Genomic DNA, 20,912 nt, shown 5'->3' on the forward strand with positions numbered 1-20,912 from the left:
GCTGGTGGAAATCAATAGCGCAGTAATATTATCAACTGGAGGGTGAAGTCATGGGAGGGAGGAGGAGGAGGGGAGGGAAAGGCGGTGAGTGGGCTTGGTGTCGATTTGCCTTTCTGCTAATGCACACCGCGCGTCCTCCAGCTTTATCTTCTTTTTATAGAGTCTCCCTGGCTCACCTGCACCCTGTAATGACTGTTCTCTATATGCTGTTTCTGTTCTCATTCCAAATGTACATGCCAGCCTCAGCCCGCCGCAGGCTGTTTTATTGGGAATGTGCTTTTGACCCCGAGAGCTGACCCTCCGATGGCAAGCTTAACAATGACGAATCACTTGGTGGGATCATTTACATGCCCCCTGAACCCCATATTTGGGTCCATTAGAGAGCAAATCAAATATTTATGTTGTTTATTGGAAGTGCAGGGTTTCATCTCACTCTGTGATTGTTTCATGCAAAGGCTGGGAGACCGTGCTATATTAAGTATACGCTCACCCGGGAAACTAATCTTGGGCTCAGTGTCAAAATCTGTCTCACAACCAACGGCGCTTTGTATTCAAGGAAAGAAGTAGGGCTTCTAAGTAATAAAACCATGTTAACGTTGTGTCTCTGTTGAAAAAAGAAATGTGAATTTTGCTAAGAAAAAAGTGACGTTACGAAACCGACACGGTGCAGTTCGATTGACCACTCGTGCCAACGGAGATAGAACAAGTCATGTGGATATTAAAGGTAAGTGTACTTTTACCTTTTGGTCAACGTTTACACGTGATATTAGAGTAACATTTCATGTCTAGGTGCAGCTTTCTGTCTCCACGGGGGCCGCGTCTAATTGAAACACTTCATATACCGAACCAGCAACGAGCTGTGATGTTCCATTTCTCCACATTGTCTTGGTCAAACAACTACGGCTCTGTTCTTTATTAAATTGTCCGTTGGACATTAATAATATTGCTTTGTTGCTTGCTGGGATTTAATAGATAAGGTCTTTAAAGGTTTTACAGTATTATTAAAACTCTGAGGTGGTCTCCGCTTTATGCCGAGGGGTTTTGAATTGACTAATCGGTCATATTATTACTTTTGAGACATCTGGAACTTCGGTCCTCGAAATGGTTACCGGCAGGGTGGCAATTAGTGAAAACACACCGATTGTATCGGGCGCAAATGGAAAAGGGATAAAGGAATCAAAAAGAGTCCCGCATAAGTGAAAGAAATCCGTGCACCTTATTCTGATTTTTATTTCTACACATTAGCTTATTATGAGCAGCTAAAAGCTGCTTTCAACTCAGAGAAAAACACACAACAATAAGAAAGCCAAAGCATAATAACATGCAGTCTTCGTCTATTAGCTGCAGTAAGACTGGAGGGTTTACTGCACAGGGTTCTGTAAACAAAAGATTAAACCAAATCGAGCCGCAGAAAATGAAAGGAAAACATGAGTGGGCTAATGAGGGTGCAGGCGTCGTTTCTGACCAGATTACCATCTCCACAGACTACTGGAGAGGAAAACGCCTGATTGAGCTATTTTACCACACAGAGAGTTTACGCCTCTCTCCACACACAAAACCAATACCATTACCACGCTGGTTGGTGGGTTAGCCACACATGTGAAGCAACGCTGTTAGTGCTTGGGCGTCGCATTCCCCTCTGCTGATTGTAATGTTGTTTTTTATTTGTCATTTTCTGAATATGAAGACATTAAAACCCAGACAGCTTGTTGTCCTAAACATTCTGAGTTTTCTCTGCACACCACAGACATCGTACTGACCTTTGGTAACCTCTCTGGATCACCAGGGTGTCGGGGGATGACCTTCTGCAGTCTCTGGAAACCGTAGTCGATAGTGGGCTCATTCAGGGCTGAAAAACAGGACGGGGAGATGAGAATTGGTGCCATTTCGGGGGCCAATTTTGCAAAAGATATAAAGAAACTAATTAAGAAGTATGTAAGAGTTTACAGTGGAAAAGTCATTTCAGAATGCCTAATTTCAAAGAAACCTCGAGGGTGATACTATGTTTTATGAAACATTAGCGGCTTTGAATAGAGAAAAAGCAATGGAAAATGACACGAGCTCCTCTGACACTTGTGTCACCAAGTGTTATTCCATTAACAGCCATGATGACCTATATCACTCCGAGAATCCTTCAGAGGAACCCTCCCCCTTTTTATCTGCTTGAGAATATTGACTACAGCAAACTACATAGCAGGGGTCTTTTAATCTAACAGAGCTTTAATAATCTGTGAAAGTCTGTCCACACATTGATCTAGTGTAAGTTGCTGTCATTTCACCCTTCTGCACCGACTGTACTGCAACACTGGGCCTGTGAAATACGGTGGCAGATCCCATGGAGCCATTAATCTCTCCCACCCCTCAAATAGTAATCTGGGGCATGAGGCATATTGGGCGATGAATCAGAGGCACAAAGTAAATGAATCATAACCCAGACTTTGGTGAGAGCAGGGCGTTTTATGTCTGACAGTCCTAATGGGTAATTGAAGGTTTCCTTACAGCTTCGCCTGATTCTAAACAATCATGTGTAGTCTCATGGAGAGGGTGAGGGAAGGGAGGCCAGGGGAGAGGAGGGGAGGGGAGGGGAGGAGGAGAGCAGTGTAAAAGGGGAAGGAACGACTTAATAGAGAACATCACTTCTCAATGTAGATATCATTTTCAGGAGAGTAACTCCACCGAGCAAGGCGCTTCATAAATCAATGGCTTTCTATGGAGACTAATAAGAGCTGCCTGCCTCTATTCATTGTTCAGCCTGTAATTTGGCCCATCACTCATTACTCAGCATGTAATTTCGGCATTAACACCACACAGCTCGCTGAACCTGCTGAACACCAGAGAATGTGTTCACAACCTTCCCCAATAATCACACTGACACACACACACACACACACACACACACACACACAGGCAGGGCCACTGAGGCTAAATTTGAGGACTCAAAGCACGAAACAAACATGTATTGGTTCTTAATTTGTCTTTTTTCCTCTTTCTTTTGAACAATTACACACATCTCAAACACAACTGGCACAAATATTGCCCGTTCACGCTTGTGCATGCACCGCATGCGCTAAAACCTGAGTACAGTAATCGCCAGCTCGACCGTGATCAAATGGAGCAATTATGTGTTCAAGCATTGACAATGCGTGGCACTAATCGATAATAATGATCCAGCTTGTAAATGCAGTGGTATTCATTCCTATAGTGCGGACACACCTGAATAAACCCCATGCCACAACTACATACACTGCTGGAAATCTGATTTGACATGTCATCATGTGTCTTGAGACGACAAAGGTCTGCTTCGGAATGTGGGGGAAAGTCATCTTCTCCTTAATAATGGATTGATCTGCGGTATTGATTGTACATGACAAGGCTGTAGCAAGGAATTTGCCCTCATTTCTTTTGTTATTTCCACCCCCTCCTTCTTATTCTATGCACCCTGGCAATCCCATGCATGTGTTGATGTATACACACACATATTATCTGAGTGTGTGAGTGGCCGTGCCCTGCTGGAAAAAGTGTGCGTGCACGTCAGCCCTGCCAGACCCCGCTGCTCAGTGTGATGTAAATTGTGTATGTGTAAAAAGCACTCCATAATCAGGCCATCCATCATCAGAGGCTGTCAGTGGGCTCTCTCAGGGTGATACATCATGCTCTCCTGTCCTCTGCCTCAGCTGGGGCCTACACAACCCGCCAGGCATGCTGGGAACGCAGCCGGACAGACGTACAGTATGGGACGAGACATGGGTTGGGAGAGGTGTACTTCCTGACATGCATTTTCAATGATAATGATGCCCTACTGTAAATGCCAACCTAAGAATAATGATGAATGTGTTTTGGTGGTCTCAATCCTTAGAGTACAATTTGAAGTGGACTGCGTTTGAAGCCTTGATGGGTAGAATAGAAACATTTGAAGCAACCCTCTTTTATGTTTTAGGTTTCAAACCCGGCCCAGTGTTGTACAGTTGCTGTTCAGGCATTAGGCATGATCCCCACATGTCCACATGTCGCCGTCCCATCTATCATGGAGATGATCTTTGTAACAACCCCGGCATAATGAAATTGGTGACACAGACCGCCATCTGCTATTGATTTCATGCAAATGCTTTTGACAGCTGATGGAGACTTGCATTAGCGCTAAACGGTGCTGTCAGTTGATGAGTTGACAGTTTTGTAGTCATAGCATGTACGCTAGCTCAGAGAGACACAGACAATGTCAATAATCCAGTAAGAGCTGCTGATGATATATACTTAGCACTTATATTCAGTCTTGACAATAAATGTGCAGTCAGTGCATTGCGCCGCGCATTTTTTCCTCCATGCAAAGATTTTCTTTCATCTGCTGAGCTTTTACAAGAATCATTGGGAGTACTCTTCTTATGTTTTCCTGCGGTGCGCTCATGGACCGCAGCCTTTCCACACTTTCACCCTCTTCACCTCTGTCTTACTTTTAATCTATGGCAAGTTGTTACGGTCTAACTTCTCCCGCACACACTCCTCTTCTGTGGGAAGGCGCTTGAATCTACATGGACTAAAATTTGTTTGGTCGGCTTTGACCTTCAAATACAATATGGTGGCAGAGGTACAACCACCCCCCTCCCCCACCTAGCCTCCACCACTCTGCCCATCCTCACTCCTTCTGCAAAGCTTCTCAGTCGCTTCTAGGAAACATGAAACCCTACACACACATCCCATAAATCCTGCACTGGGTGGGGAGTCTAGCCGAGTGGAGGAGGAGGGTTGGAGAGAGCTATGGGAGGTATGATGGCGGGGGGGGGGGGGGGGGGGGGTCACTGGCACGTTCCAGTCACGCCCGCTTCCCGGCCCGCGGCCAATCAATACCACTTTCCTGTTTTAGAGGCGGGTAATTATGAGGTGGAGAGATTGTGTGACCTCTCACCCCTGTTGCATTACTCGCCTGATATTAAGATAAATTGCCTGATTTTGGGTAAACATATGCTGCAATTCAAACTGTCAGCACTGGTTTGCTCAGGGATAATTTGTATTGATCTCCTGGCTTCTTCCCCATTTTGCTTACTGACCTCATGGATAATTAGAGAAAAAGAGACACGGGGAGGTAAGGCAGGGCTTGCATTTGAATACTTTGCTGGAGAGATGAAGAGCACCGGGGTGTGGGGGCAGAGGGAACATTAGACACTAATAGAAATTTCATTTTCTCTCATTTTCTGCTCAGATTTAGACAGGTTACATGTTTTGTTCAATTATATTGCTTATGTCTTTCCCTGCTTGGGTTAGGGATCTGTCATGTTTTAATATCCGGGATGATGCCAGTTTTTCTAACACAATGTGACAGCAAATATGTTTCAAATTTAACAGCTAATAACTAAAAGAATTATTGCCACATGTGAGTAAAATTAACACGATAAGTGACACAAGCTTTGGACCTGCAGAGGAGCATGCTTCTCCTCTGTGAGGGTTTGGAAGAACATTTTTATGAATATTTTAGTGATGCTCTCCAGAGAGTGAGCGATCGTGTTTCGGAATATGAAAAAATGGAATGCATGACTCGGTGTGCAGCTGCGACCGTATCATTTCCTTTTCTGAAAAACTCGCATGCGCACAGTCATCCATGGCAGGTCTTCAGTTAAATTCCACTGCTTGGAATGTGCACTTCCCGATCTTATTTTGATCTGACGCCTCAATCTGCTGCCCTTTCATGCCGCTTACACATTTTGTGTGAGAGCTCCTTCAGTGGCCTCAGTCCTGCCACTTCACTTAAAATGTAGAGTGGATCGCCCGTACATGGCATATGAGTGTGGTCTGCTGCTCCTTCTCCATGTTCTCTGGAAATAGGACATGAGTAACCGCTCCGAGGAAACTGTGTAACATGGCCGATGCTGGCAGCCAGAAGTGCTTACGTGGCAATACGGCACTGTGTGCCCTTAGTCCATATGAAAGTGGATTGAACACATGTATCGACTTACAGTATCAGGGTATAAGCATAGGGAAATGTTTGAGCAAAGCAGTAAATTCAAGGGAAATTGTTCCTTGTTAAGTCTACGAGCCTGAATGGAAGCTTGCACAGAGTACTAGCATTCCTGCCAGCCATTACAGCTTATTACGATAACTCTATCTTTCCAGGAGATAAAAACCTAGCCTTGTTGCCATTTGCCAGCTATTACTTTCGCTAATTATACTTAACTGCTTCGAGCTTATCTCCACTCCTCCTACACCATTGAGCAGTTATTTTTTTCTCTCCCCTTAACACAAATTAGAGGTGGAGTGGGAGTTGGAAAAGGGGGGAGACAGATAAACAGCATGAGCAAGAAGTTCATTCAAGTGTTATTGCGTTTGTGACTTGTCAAACAGTCTGACTGAAGGCTTCTGGGCACCTGCGGTTTGTTAGATAGATGCGTTTCACAGCACTGTCCAGATACACGATGACCTCACCAAAATTCAAAAGTATACAGCAGACTTGGAAAGGGTAGATAGCTTGTCAGCGTTTTAACTTCAACAAGTTAAAACTGAATGAGGCGCATACAGCGAAGGTAAAGGAATTAGAAGTCATGCTGCTGCTCCAGAACATGAATATTTTCCAATGTTGAAAGACCAGAAAACACACATGCAGTTGTAGAAACCACCTTATCTATCAACCAAACTCAAACCAAGCCAAACTGGAATTTTCACAGCAAACCCACGCAAAGCAAACCTCATCTGTTTTAACACTGACCATATCATCTCCATCCACTGTAGCCAGTTATCACTCAGTGATTCCATCTGCAGCAGTCTCAAGATGAACAGGAAATTAAAATTTCAAAGATCTGCAGTTAAGATAAATCAATGGAGACAGATCAATGTTCATTGAAATTTCATGAACTTTGAGCCAATACAGATGAAAAAAAAGCTCGACAGTTACAGTCTCCCACAGATATTGCGCCTGCAACAGATAAAATGTAATTAACACGGTTAAAATGGAGCAATGTTACAGATTGGACATCCATAATTTCAGGCTTGCTTCATATCAGTTGTATTATTAGAAAGGGCCAAAGACACCTGTTCAATCCTCTCAGATGACATCTAAAGTATGTGTGCCACTTCTCTAAGGACGCCAGCGGACTTTCACACATTACCGGCCAGCAGAAATCAAATGGGTTCCCTTCACAGCTGATTGCAAGCGCAAATTAATATTGTAAAATGAAGATCAATACATGGACGGGGCACAGATCGATGACGGCTAAATTACGGGTGAATTTTCCCCCTCATTCAAGATGAGTTGTGTTTTCCTCTCAAAGTCAATACCGTGCTGCCTCCCTCATTCATTTCTCAATAAACTTGCCGATGAATTTCAATCAAAACGCGGCAGCGCAAGGGGGTGTGGGGTGGGGGCTTAGTTCTTTTAAAGCCCGTTGGGTGTGGATCATGCTGAAAATGGGGCAAGAAGAGGAGGAGAAAACAGATTCTCATCTAGCAAGAGCCCCCTCCCTACCCCATCCCTCTCTTTCTCTCCTGTCTGTCTTTCCTGTGGTACTGAGGACTGATGCTGTGACTTAGTGAGGACAATCCATTTTAAGAGTCATTACAAAACAGACCTCTAACGATACAGTGGGACAAAAAGTGGGTCCAATTAAAATGAAATCAATGAATACTGTCCTTACTGGGAGAAGTGGAAGAAAAAAACTCACCGATACTTTCATTTTTCTCTTGAAAGACGACCGCAATTCATGTGGTAGAACGACGTAATAGGGAATATACATGCTCAACTGCGAGCACTTATTTCAATCAATTTCCTGCTGGATTTCACAGGTCACTTGCTGATAACACGCTGTGGAATAATGCCACAGTGTGCTCCTCAAAGCCTACCTGACAAGCTGCCTGACAGTGGGGGAGTGCAAGCACGTGTCACATCAGCCCTCTAATTGGACACAGGGACCTTCCTCCGTGGAACCTTGTCGCGATGCACACAAGCTCACAAGGCCTTCAAACCAGGCCCATCTAACTTGGCAACGAGTGTCTTCTCCACTCCTGTGGAGCTTGTGCTAAATACCAGTGTTGTAATGAGACAGGCAGGCATCGGGACAGGGCTAGTGGATAACGTGCCTTGACACATGCTAAAACCACTGTGCCAACTGGTTACAACCCACTCCACTGTGGTGATGACATTCATAGATGCCTGTGTCATCCTTTCTCCGTGTGCTTTCTTGTAAATAATTTAAAATTGCTTCGTCAAGTCGATTTAAAATCTAAATACGCAACTTTTGTACGCAGTATTTGACGTGTTTGTAATTCCGCCTCAGAAGCCGATGTGTTTATATACCTCCTTGAATGCCTTTGATTATAACATATCTTTCGGCAAACCACACCTCATCAGTGACCAGCCACTAGTGAAGGACCCAACCCAACCCTGCAGGACAGGAAATGAAAAGGAAGCTCTCCAATCTAATCAGCTTGTAAGTCTGGGACTTCAAAGTGACGGCAGGGCGGAGAGGATAGGCTCAATTCACCAGCTGGACAGCACAGGGCCTCTCTGATGTGCTCCGATAAAGACGTCTGTGCTTGTTTGTATAATTTTCAGAGGGTGGAGGAGGGGGTCCAAAACGATGTAAAGTTTTTTATCACGCCTGCTAAGTGTGCGCCAGACACTATTCATAGCTTTGACGAAGCGTCGCTCGTGAAGTTTGGCCGAACGTCCTTTGATCATGCATCTTTTTTTTAACCTTCGTAAAGAAATCTTACTTTTGTGGTATCAAACTCTTCCTTTCCACCTTTCCACAGGGTTGACATGTCTTGATCTCCACCAGTATTGAGTGAAACACACATGACCCCTTTGTCCTTATGTTGATGAATGACTGCCTCATACCCATTTTGTCAGATTTTGGTGCAGTGGAGTCGATAGCGTCACCTTGACGAGGAAACTTTGTGATCCATCAGCCCTCAAGGCTGTCTGGCCACCACTAAGGCCTGGCAAGAACAACTCTCTGTACGGGGCATCTGCTTCATCCCAAATCCTTCACCCAGTGTGCTGCAGCCTTGTGAGGTCGAACGAATGGCTCTTATTACTGCCGCTTTACAGTGAAAAGGGAAAAAAGAAAAAAAAATAACACTTGACTTATACTAATAGCTGAGAAGCCATGCTGGTCACCAAAGGTCTGAAGACGAAGCACCCTGTCAGTGCCCAGCTTGGGAAATTAGCAAATAATGTTCCCTTCCCCCTGACAAATATGTGACAGCTTGCCTTCGCCAATCATTCTCTCCTAACGTTATGATGCATGTCCTGGATCCCCACTGGAGGATACAGGCGAAGTTTACTGACCCTCAATTTACCCGTGACAAATGGGGTCCTGGTAAATGTGCGTTTTCTGGGGCGCGGAAGGGGTTCATTTTAAGCAATCCTGGTTATGTGGATGTCACTGATTAGGATAAATAGTGGCTGAGTGTGTTAGGACTGCTCGCAGAACCATATTACCAGAGGCCTGCATTGTTGCCCCTGGAGGGGAGCTCTCATGGAAACTTGGCAAAGATAAAAAACCAAAAGCTCTGATGCAATTAAGAGCTTAAATTGGACGAATTGTGCGATCAAGTTTTTATTTATTATTTTCTCTTTCAAGCGGCTCTGTTACTATGCAGTAAAAATGTTAGGAGGCGGCAAATTGAGATTTTTATTTTGTTTAAGATATTTCATTAAAGCTGCTTGTCCTAATAAAGTGAAAAGTATAATAAACTCTCAGCTCAGGCACAAATACGACTTTCTCCTTTTGATTTTCTACAACCTTGCTGACAGTTAGTCCTACCTGTCCTGGCCTGACCAATAGATATCCAATACATGGATTAAACAGAGGACGGACATGGGAGCTCAAGGCACCACACTCTAATTAAAGGTAAAAAGACTGTAAACAATAAAAAAATTACCCTTTAAAGTCATGTGGGTTAAAGTACACGCAAAAGCTGCTCGAAGCAGTCAGCTACAGCCCAATAAAGTTTTATACAGTCTGTCTGTTTGTCCCATTAGTGCTTTAAACATTCGATAGTCAATGCCAACAGGATTATTTGACATAGACTACAGGTCGCTCTCTTTCTGAGAATAGATTGTGAGTTTTGGAGCCGTTCCAGGGTGCTAACCTGAGTGAGAACGTGTCCCCGTGCTGCTCCAGCGGACTGCAGGCTCCTCTGTGTTGACTCTTGGTAATTTGTGATAATTTCTTAAATTGACCAAGTTAAATCTCCACAATTAGGGCGGCAGTGAAAAAGGAGCCAACATGAAGAAAGAAAGAAGAAAAAAATCCCCAAAAAGTTGCTCTTCTCAAGCTGTGTTGTCAAGTCACGCTTGAAGCCAAATGCTTTGATAACTAGACCTTTGAAATGTATGTGGTGCTCTACAAGAACATTCTGTGCTTCTGTTTTTTTCTCCTTACAGCGTTCTGTCACTACACGGCCCTTTCCGCTCATGTAACGTGTTATTGCAGTTCCGACTCTTTTCTAATCTGTTTCTGCATGTAGGCCCATTTGTTCAAGTGCTATAAAACAGAAAGGAAACACTGCGGTTTTGAAAATGAGCTGTTTCATTTTTAAATACACGATCCTCTCTCCTGCTCTCGATGCATCAGCCAATTCACACTTTAACGTTTATGGGAAATGGCTTTTGGTTTTCTTTTCATCAAGCAGTCACCGTACACGTGGAATCTCTCTTGCATCGTGAACGATTGTCCTAACCTAGCCGCTCCGCAAAGCAGGGGGAGACGCAGGGGGGGTGTGAAAGCGAAGGAGCTGGACCTGTCTTTTGGTGACTTTCCCTTTTAATTCACCGCACTAATCAATTGTACCACAGTTGCCTCCAGGGGCAATTGTATCTTAATACCAACTGGAAGTGAGAAGGAGAGGAAGAATGGGGGAGAAAAATCAACAAAGATACAGAAGGGGACACATTTCTCCAGTAGAACCTGATGGTAATCATCCCAATCCGCTTAGCCTCTGTGACTAATGGGGTCTGTTCTTAAGGGACCTGGCACTTTCACTAGGGTGCTATAGAAGCCATTAATGTCTTAACTTATACACCTTCTCAGGGCTGCGCGGCAACACATTTACACACACGATCTTTTGCTCTCACACCCCTCCCCACCACCCTCATTCACTCTAGGAACACACACACACAAACACACACTTACACAGCCACAATACACTCCTGTTTCATTATCCCAGTGCCTTGTTGGCCTCTGCTCTGCTCCTGCTAGGGAGGTTAAATGCAGGAGAGCCGGCCCAGACTGCACGGATGGAGGAGAAGGGACTGAGGCTTTTGGAGTGGGGGTAGCCGTGGAGGTTTGGGGATTGAGAGAGGGGAGGACTTGATGAGAAACAGCTGCCCTTGGATGGAGGGGTCTGGACTGAGAGTTTTTGGGGGGGTCGGTTCCTCCAGCACAGCCCTGGCCTTGAGAACAGCAAGGCCATACTGGGAGAGCTGGGGGGGTTAGAATGCTTTGACGCACCCCAATTTCATTCTGCCCATCAGAGTTAGAACAGACAGAGGCTTCCAGGTCAGACAGGCTCTGACCTTCACAACCTCTGTCTACTCACCAATGATGACAGATAAGACCGCCACTTCCTTCTGTTAGTCAAGATAATCAGATCTTTTTACTCGGAGTGTGAAACTCACACTTTCTCTCTCTCTCTCTCTCTCTCTCTCTCTCTCTCTCTCTCTCTCTCTCTCTCTCTCTCTCTCTCTCTCTCTCTCTCTCCTCTCTCGCTCACAAGGGCATTTCTCTCATCTCTTCCCACACTTTCTCTCCCATGAATTCATGCTGATCACACATGAGAATAACTTCAGACACACTCATTCACTTAACCCAGTTATTGATTTTATAATTTGATTCATAAAAAAATGAAACCACATTTGACTCATAAATTCAGCGAATTAACAGAAAGCATAGTCTGCCACACTAAAGTGACAGGTGGGGACTGTCGGGAGAAAGAGTTATCTCAACAGGTTGGCTTTATTAGAGCTCAGGGGGATGTATTACTAACTTAGCAGGTCTTACACACTACAGCTAAGAGAACCAGGTCAGCTGAACCTAAGTGTCTGGACTGATTGACCAGAGCTCCACCCAGTGACAGGAAGCAGTACAAAGGAAGCCTGCAGGAAGAGAAGGAAGGACAGGATGAGAAGGTTTTGACTCACCAGTGTAGACAAATCTCCCAGGGGCACCTTTGCAGAACTGCTTGGACTTGTAGGACAGCGTGACTTCCACGACACCGGGGATATGCCGAGGCGGAGTCTGAACACGGATGGCGTGGGGAGTTATCAGCTGGATCACAGAGGGGGAAAAATAATTAGAAGATCTTCAATATGTCAAAAACAAAAAATATATATTTTTGAATGAATTGTTTATAAAAACAGATGAGCACTCATACCTCACTCCATACAAGCATGGTGCCGAACACGACTTGTAGGCCATCAAAAAAGTTGTCCCCGATGATGATGACAGTGGCTCCTCCAGTGGTCCATCCCTCGCTGGGGCTGATAGCCTTGATGCATGGGGTGGCTGCTTATCCAAGACAAAGAGAAGAGCAAATTCAGCACCTATGGGCTTCATCACACAGGTACATGTCTCTAGTCACTCAGACACATTACTGCATCACCTCTACGTTCTGTTCTCCACGCCTCTCTCTTACAAAGACTTATTATGGAAATTGCCTCCAGAAAAAAAAAAGAGAAGGAAAATGATGGATTTGTCCTTTAAGGCATGAGAATCAAAATCATTTATCAGCGCAATGGAGTGGTGTAGTTAAGCAGACCCTTCAAATGGTCCACTTCACAAAGGCTAAACGCCAGGCTCACCAGGAAAATGATTTGACGGAGCAAATTATGTGTCAGGGCAAATGTAGCTATCAGAATTGATTAAGCATGCACCCAGATGTACAGTAAAAATTTTAAACTTGAACACATCTTAAATGAGTCAAGAATGCAGGCTGTTAAAGTGGAAATGACAAGCTAAAGCTTTGCTGCTTCATGTTTTTTCATTACCTTTGTGCTGCAACACAGTGCAGGCGCACCGAGTGTGGTTTCAGATTTCATAACGCGAAAATGCACTCATGAATTATTCAGATTGAGTCTTTTTTTTCTTTTTGCTTTCTTTTTTTGATCAATTCAATCCATTTCATATTGTTTATTACAATGCTTTTCATCTGGCGTGACTTCTCCTGTGTAGCTCTGTCATTTATCAACACTCCGGGTTGTTATTATAATCTAATTTGAGTGATCTTGTGCTTCACTTTCGCTGTCATTTGATGCATTACCTTAATATGGGGTTGAGAAAAACACCGTGTTTACAACAGAAGCAGCATGACAACGTGCCATAAAATAGCAATATCAGATTTAATCATTTTTCATCAATATCTCTTAATATACTGTAAATTGTGTGGGGTTTATTATTTATTTTCTTATTTTCCTGCTCCACAAAAAAGTGTGCGGCTCTTCCAGCAAGTTCCTTTTATTCCCCGGTACAAGCTCACTTCTAAACCTCCTTTATCCTTTCCATCCAGTAAGTAAATCATAGTCAGCCATTGTTGTATGGATCACCTCAGACAAGACATCTCCCTTTGTTTGCCTTGCTGTTGGGTCTGTTCAGGTCATGTTTGCTCTCTCTCCCTGCCCATAAAGTGCACATACACACACCGGTACTACAGGGAATCTGACTTTAACAGGCGCTGTTGACTTCATGCTAATCGCTTCGTACAGATTTTCATTTGTGAGGCCTGGAGGAGTGACATTTGCTTTCCTTAATTGCGAAGCAGAGCGTCTGAAAGAGGACCAACCCTCTATGGGCATGCTGGGCCCCCTCTAAGGGCCTGACCTTCATCAGTGCGGACGATTACAGCAAATAATTCACCCTTCAAAATTACTGTAAACAAATTGACTTTGGGGATGAGAGAGAACAGAGGGAGGAGGGGAGGGGTGGGAGGCGGCAGGAGGGGTGCGCGGTGGGGCAAGAAGGAGGAGGAGGCGGCAAGAAAAAGTGCCTGATGGTGACGGCGACTGTTGGGGGGCAGCTGCAGCCTGAAACCTATGACAGGCACACACAATCACACACACGAGCACAGACGCACCACCTCGGAAATCCCAGCGTCCCCTCCCACAGGCAGAAGGACCCATGGAGAGGCAGCGACTGAGGCCCTAAGCCCTCCAACCCTCTGCCTAAAAAATTTGCATATGTCTCAATGCACAGACAGAGCGGGGAGCATGTGCTGAATGGGGACCGTGGCGAAGTGGATTACACAGTCAGCACAGGCGATCTGATGACAGACACGCACAATGCCCCCTCAGCAGATGATAGGCATCATGAGGAGTGGACGGATGAGGATGCAAAGAGCCGGTCTGCTGGCCTGAGCGCTGCCTCACTAAGTCTCTGCAAACTCTGGAGTATAATGGAAAAAATTAACACAATTTCAATTCCATATGTTGCAGGACAGCGTGTGTGTGTGTGTGTGTGTGTGTGTGTGTATGTGTGTGTACTGCTAAGCTCTGAGATGACTGTGAGCTGCTGACCTGTGATCTGTTTTAATCTCCTCCTTTTCTGTTCAGGGTTAGCCGTAGACGGAGTTAAAACTGACCCAAGATCTGAGCGGAGGAGGTTCCAGCTCTAGTATTGTGACACTCAAACAGGTCTGATGTGGCCCTGTGAAGCCGTCCTTTGTTCTGCCTGCTGAAATGTGTTGTAATTGTGCTGTGGGATGTCCAGATGGTCGGTTGATAGTGCAGCTGATGGGATTATACCTTTTACCTCTCCCTGGGCCATCTGTTCCCTTTGACTCTCTCTCTCTCTCTCTCTCTCTCTCTCTCTCTCTCTCCCTCTCTCTCTGTCTGTCTCTCTCTCTCTGTCTCACTCTCAGCCTCTCTCACTCCCTCCTCTTTCGCCTTTCCTCCTATCTTTCCCCCTTCTTGTTTTTCCCTTCTCTTTCTTCCTCTTAGACCCAGCAGTCTGGACTCACTTGTCTGTATTGCATAAACCCTAACAGCATTACAGCCACTTGGCATGCAAATGAGGCGGGCTGCAGGCCCCCTATGCTGAGTCTCCTATATTGTCTGAGGCTCTATAATCGTGGAACTGAGCTAAAGAACGTGCGTCTGCGCGGGCGTGTGTGTGAGAGAGCGTGTCCGTATTTGTTGGGGGTGATGCTGTGTGTGAAAGACTCAGCTATTTGTGAGCATGTTTATGCACCTTTGAGCCAGAATCCATACATGTTTGAGTGACAGGCGGCCTCAAAGCACACTCGTGTCTGAATGCATAATACGCTTGTTGTGTGACAGTGCACACAAGTGAAACCAAAATGTGACATGGTGAGACCAGTCTGTCATCCAGACGTTGTTCCCCCTCTGTGCCAGTAGGGGGCAGCACTTCTTGATCAATGAGAGGCAGCATGAGCCGGGAGGAAGCCACACATTGGGAGTCAGACAGCCACAAAGCTGATGCTTCTCGCCCCGTGAACTCCAGAGGAAGAATGTGTTGCTAATTTAAAGCATGCTGTCTGTCTGCCTCCGACTTGTCAGAGCAGCGTGGAGGACTTGGCTGGAGTTACGTTTTATAACCAGGGTCGTCTTCTCTCATGTGTCACATCGCTGTTTGTTAAAGGTGACTGAAACTAAGTGAGCCATCTCTGCTGATGCATGATAAATAAGTTTGTGGTGGAGCTGAGCCGGGGGGGGGGGGGGGGGGGGGGGGAGATACACACACACTCAACTTGTGAGAGTAGTTAAGCAGAAGGAAGGTGTATTAAAGTTATTAGACAAAGACATGTTCAACTGGGCGGTTGACAATAGCTTTTTTCTCGCTTTACGGGGCGTCACTCTGCTGCTTTGAAGAGTGTGGTGAAGAGAGGAATAAAAAAAGGATGGGTTGGGGTAACCTGTAAAGAACACACACACACACACATAGACAAACACACACAACACAGAGGGTCTCATGGGAGCAGGGGAACATGGAGGCAAGGGCTCAACCTCTTTAATTGCTCTCCTCATTAAGAAACTGGTTGCTAGGAGATCCACACCTATCGTGTCATAAACGTGAAACACACAAACAGAACGTCAGCGAACATAATGACTTTGGTGCTCCGGGCAGGACTTTAATTATTTGATTTTGTTCTCCAGTAGAGGAGTCATTAATAAAGACAAAAACAAATAGATTAGCTTTTTCCCCCCACTAGGACTGGAGAGCATTGAGATATATTAATTGTCTGGTCTTTTTTTTATGTATTAGCCGCTGTTGTATTAAATATTACATTTGCTTTTGGTGATATAGCTATTAATGCCCATTAATGTGTAGAGAAGCTTGTTTTAGTCAGTGGTGTATATAAACTGTTTGCCCAGCCATAATTAGCCTTTTGAAACGCAAAGATAAGCAATTTCCACATTTGGTCTTTTTCTTTTTTCCTCTTTTTCCAGCAATCTTTCAGCTGTGTGCTTGATCCGTCTGCAAGTGGAGGCCGTGAGGGTCAAAAGGTTGCGCTTAGTGCGTTTGACGTTTTTGATTTCCCATGGTTTGGTGGTCCTACTTTTCTCTCTTTTGGCTGAGAAGGCAATCAGTCTATCATATGGAATCAGTTGGAAGAAAAACAGTAAGTTCTGTTTTTCTCATAGACCACCCCACCCCTCTGTGCTCTCTCACACACACACACACACACACACACACACCATCAACTGAACACCTCCCTCCCTACTTCTTCTCCCTGTTTCAGCTTTCTCTCAGTTAAATCTGCAGAACCCCAATGGCAGGAAATTGACCTCACAGCCAAATTCTTCAGCAATTTGATCATGTTTCACATCGGCTTTTAGGACAAATGTAGGTGCATTAGGAGACTGGAAGCAGTATAGCGTTTTTAAATTAGCCTGCATCTCATCACAGTTGTCAGTACACTGAAATGATAAACAGGCTGCCCAATGCATACTGTTTCCTGTCACAGCAGAGCACAAATGATGATGGAGGCAAAAAGAAACTTAAAAAGTGAAAAATAAATAAAATTTTAAAAGTGATCAGGAAACAAAAAGATTGTAAGGAACTAGAAGCAACTAGGTTTGTGATCTGAAATGTGGAATGATGTCTAAAAGGAGCTAAAAAGGGGGGAGAAATGAAGGAGCGTAGCAAATTATAAGATGCAAAAATGTGCCTACCATTCTCCAGATAAGGAGGCGTACCTTCTGAAGGGTCGAGTCTGCGAGCCCTTCGCCCATGCTTGGAATTGTTGTGTACAAACATGTTGTCAGAGACGGCCAACACGTGGCCGTCCACATTGACGGTCGTCGATACGACAACCTGCAGGAGGAGCGAAACGTCTTTTAACAAGCTGGAAGAAAAAGCTTTTTTATACAGTTAGAGACTCAAACACATGAGAAATGCCATATATCTGGGTGAAGAACCAACGTTTGTTCTATTGATTACTATTGCAAAAACCACTGAAGTGGTTGTCCACTTTGGATGCATCACTTTACAATCACCTCGCCTCTCATCTATATTGCTTTGGAGTGTCCTGCTTTTGTCTGCAGCTAATTGACTTTTCAATCGGTAAAATATCATTTCCGTTTAGCCACACTTCCAACTTTCATCACAGCCAAAGCTCAGAATTATTGATCAGCTGGATCACCTATTTGAGCACGGGAGGCCACGCTTTTAAATAATTACTGGAGTCATTAGCAGCCGAGCCGTTCGCCCTCTCATCACTCAGCAAACATCTTACTAGGATCAGATTCCAAGCCACACTCCATGTTTCATAAAGCTTATTTTTGTTGTTGTTTTTTGGCTACCGCATTCCAAACAGTGAGTGGAGTGTGAATGGCCAAAGTGTTTCTGAGCCGGAAACAGAGAGCCCCTCTCAGGTCTGCTTCGCCGGTGAGTGACCTCGGTGTAGCGGTGGAATTTAGGGGGGTACTTTTTTTTTTTTTTTTACTTTTTTTAGCTTGGTTAGTTGAAGGTGGGGGGTGTTGGGGAAGGTAGAGTGAGAAGGGGAAGTGAAAGAGCTCCATTCTTGTGAGCAGGTTCAGAGCTGGGCCAAGCAGAGGATGATGGATTGGGCCCTTTCTGGCCTCCAGCTGGTTTTGGGGGGTAATAGGTAAAGGCGAAGGCATGTAAAATACACAACTTTGGCCAGAGAAACACCTACGGTGGAACATCTGTGAAATCCATTTGGGAGTGGGGTGCTGCATACTAACTGCTAGACAGGGAAAAAAAGAAGGTATGACCATGAACAACAATAAAACGAATCCAATTGTTTTAGACAGAAAAAAGTGAAACTTAGTTCTTGCATTCCTTCTGACATGCAGAAGTGAAGCCCACGGTGGCTGTCATGCATCAGTCCACATTCACCCTGAGGGAAGATTTGAGGAGGCAGGGGAGGTCTGATGGTGGTGACATCAGGAGGGGACACCCTGTCTTGTCTGTTTCATGTCTGGGCTTCCTCCTGGAGGATGCTGGCTTATGTGTCTATCACACAACAGTGCTGCCAGTGATGGACGTCCTCCTGTAGTTTGTAGTTACCCTGATAGGACAAATCACACTAACTCTCCTTTTCTCTCACCTTGACCTAGTGGGCTGCTTCTGGTAAAAATGTCAAGATGGGATGGATGAATGGTTGGATAAATGAATCAGCGGGGGGGTCAATCACTGTACGGCTCAACTTCTTGACACATTAGAAGTGAGAGGGTAAAAGAAACAGTTAACGCACTCAGTTTTTGTGTCATTTCAGCCTGAGCTGCAGCCGTTCTCAGATGTTTTCAATAGCTGCACAGAGAAATGCCTGTGAGTGGCATTAAGTGCATGCATATGTGGCTTGGAATAGTAAAAATAATATAAAGAAAGCAAACATATGTGCCTGCAGCATTTATGTGCATGCATTCACATGTGTGTGTTTGCATCTGTGTGCGTGCTTGCGCATATGTGTGTGCAGAAAGAAAGGTACATTTCCTCTGCCAGACAGCTCTTGAGTTAACACTGTTGTTACATGTGGTTGGATTGTCCTCCCCTCTGTGCCGAGGCTCAGAACGCTGTCAGGAACACAATTGATGGCACTCTTAAATCCTATATCCTTATTTGTGTCAGATGGTATTCCCTAATAAATATTCTGTCCAGAGCACACAGGACACAAAATCCCTCACTCTCTCTTGTTTTTTTTGCCTCTTTCAGTGCCAGTAATAAGAATGTGTTCATATGAGAATGTGTGTCAGTGTGAGTTAGTATGAAGTAGCAGCTGTAGCTGCGCATTTCTACACCTGTGCATGTGTGTGTGTGTGTGTGTGTGTGTGTGTGTGTGTGTGTGTGTGTGTGTGTGTGTGTGTGTGTGTGTGTGTGTGTGTGTGTGTGTGTGTGTCTGGGAAAAGAAAAGAGACCGACAGTGAGAGACAGTGACAGAAATAGAGCGTATGTGTGAAATAGGTTTCAGTCACCTGGAATCTGCGCATGTCTCGTGGATTCCCTGCATTCTTCAGACAGTTCTGATTGCACTTGAGGAAGAACTTTAGGAAGAATCTGGAAGAGAGCACAAAACAACGGCAAAAACTGTTAGCTGGAATCGATAAGCCGGTATGTGAAACAGAAATGTGTCAGAATATCAAACGCGCTTGAGCTGCTTATTCATCACATGATTTCAGTTCCTGACGTCATGCTGTTTTATTTTCTGTGTTTGTTTTTTAAATCAAGAGTGTCGGTCTCTTTGTGATCTTATCCTCTCACCTGAGTTTACAGGTCTTCCCCAACATCCATCTGCCACTAACATACAGGAAGTCACTTGATATTCCGCCCACCTCTTTAATCCCAGGACACCCCCTGTGCAATTAAAGTTCTCCTGTTCAATAGGGAAGCAAATGAGGCCCACCTGTGACCAGGTCTTGTTTGAAGAGCATCAGGGATAAAGGACCTAACAAGGTGAGAGCGCGCCACAAAACTTATAGTCCTGTCAGGCAATTAGGCGGACACTCCTGGGACCACACTATGCCACACACACACAGTCACACGCACGTAATGCATACACACACCCATGTACTTGTGGGTGGGTGAAGCAATTATGCCACAAATTACAACCTGGCTAATCGTCTCTGAACAAATGTCACGTCTGAGTGAGATCTGGGCTTGGTTAGTTCTTATAAGCCGCCTTCTTCCAAGTCTCGCCGAATTTATTGACAAGGCTTCAAATTGAGAGTTGCATGTCACGTGGCTCCTCTTGACGTGAAATAGTTAAAGATGAGGATTTACAAGTGAGAAGAAAAAATAAAAGACCAAGGAGTGAAATGATTTCAAATGCAGCCTATTGTGCTAAACCGTACATGACCACACATAATAAACAATGAAATCGACTTTGTTTTTGTAAATTCTCCCAACAGAATCATGAACGATTGTGGCGTTGCTCTCTCCAATTATAAACACAGGGCAGACATATTTATTTTTCATCACGTTGCACTATTATTACAATATTCAATGACATTGTTGCCATTGTAATACTCACTTGGCTCACAGAATCACAGTGGCTTTCTGGATTACCATAGATTGCTTGGCCATTTCATTCAGCGGCTGCATAGACGCTTTCACAACACTTAAGACTTCTCGTTCGCCCAGTGGGACGCCGGCCAGGCCATAAATCGGAGTCTGAAATGACCCTTCTAACCCTGGCCACATTAACACATGCACTGGTCATTTAGAAGCGTTCTTCGATAGACTCCTATACCTTGTGCTTCACCGAGGACCCAGGAGGGAGAGGAGAGGTGAGAAAATATTTTCACTCCACATCCAAGGAGCTTTGGCTTAGACATCAATAAAAGACGTTTTAACCCATGCCAGAATGCTGATTGCCTGTCGGTGTGTGGCGAGGCCGTAAAAAACCTGACTTGTCATTAGTGCATTTCACTTGATTGTGTTCACTGTGTTTTCGGGTTGCATCTGTTGGCTGATCATCAAAATGACCATTATGTACTCTAATTCCCTGAC

The 20,912-nt window shown here is 44.8% G+C and overlaps 1 protein-coding gene across 8 annotated transcripts in view; it reads right to left on the reverse strand.

Annotated features, from left to right (window-relative positions):
* The window catches only part of ebf3b (EBF transcription factor 3b), a 65,584-nt gene that overhangs the window by 7,118 nt on the left and 37,554 nt on the right, over positions 1-20,912 (reverse strand). For 2 of the 8 annotated variants that reach the window (XM_015944871.3, XM_015944868.3), the window contains exons 7-11: positions 19,379-19,460; positions 17,138-17,255; positions 12,361-12,491; positions 12,128-12,254; positions 1,761-1,849 (exon numbers count right to left, since the gene is read on the reverse strand). In XM_015944871.3, coding sequence (XP_015800357.1) covers positions 1,761-1,849; positions 12,128-12,254; positions 12,361-12,491; positions 17,138-17,255; positions 19,379-19,460 — 547 coding nt within the window. Of the gene's footprint in view, positions 1-1,760; positions 1,850-12,127; positions 12,255-12,360; positions 12,495-17,113; positions 17,256-19,378; positions 19,461-20,912 lie in introns of all 8 variants that reach the window. The other 6 variants (XM_015944870.3, XM_015944866.3, XM_015944872.3 and 3 more) reach the window with 3 other exon arrangements.

This window comes from Nothobranchius furzeri, chromosome 12 (assembly GCF_043380555.1).
Source record: "Nothobranchius furzeri strain GRZ-AD chromosome 12, NfurGRZ-RIMD1, whole genome shotgun sequence".
Classification (NCBI taxonomy): domain Eukaryota; kingdom Metazoa; phylum Chordata; class Actinopteri; order Cyprinodontiformes; family Nothobranchiidae; genus Nothobranchius; species Nothobranchius furzeri.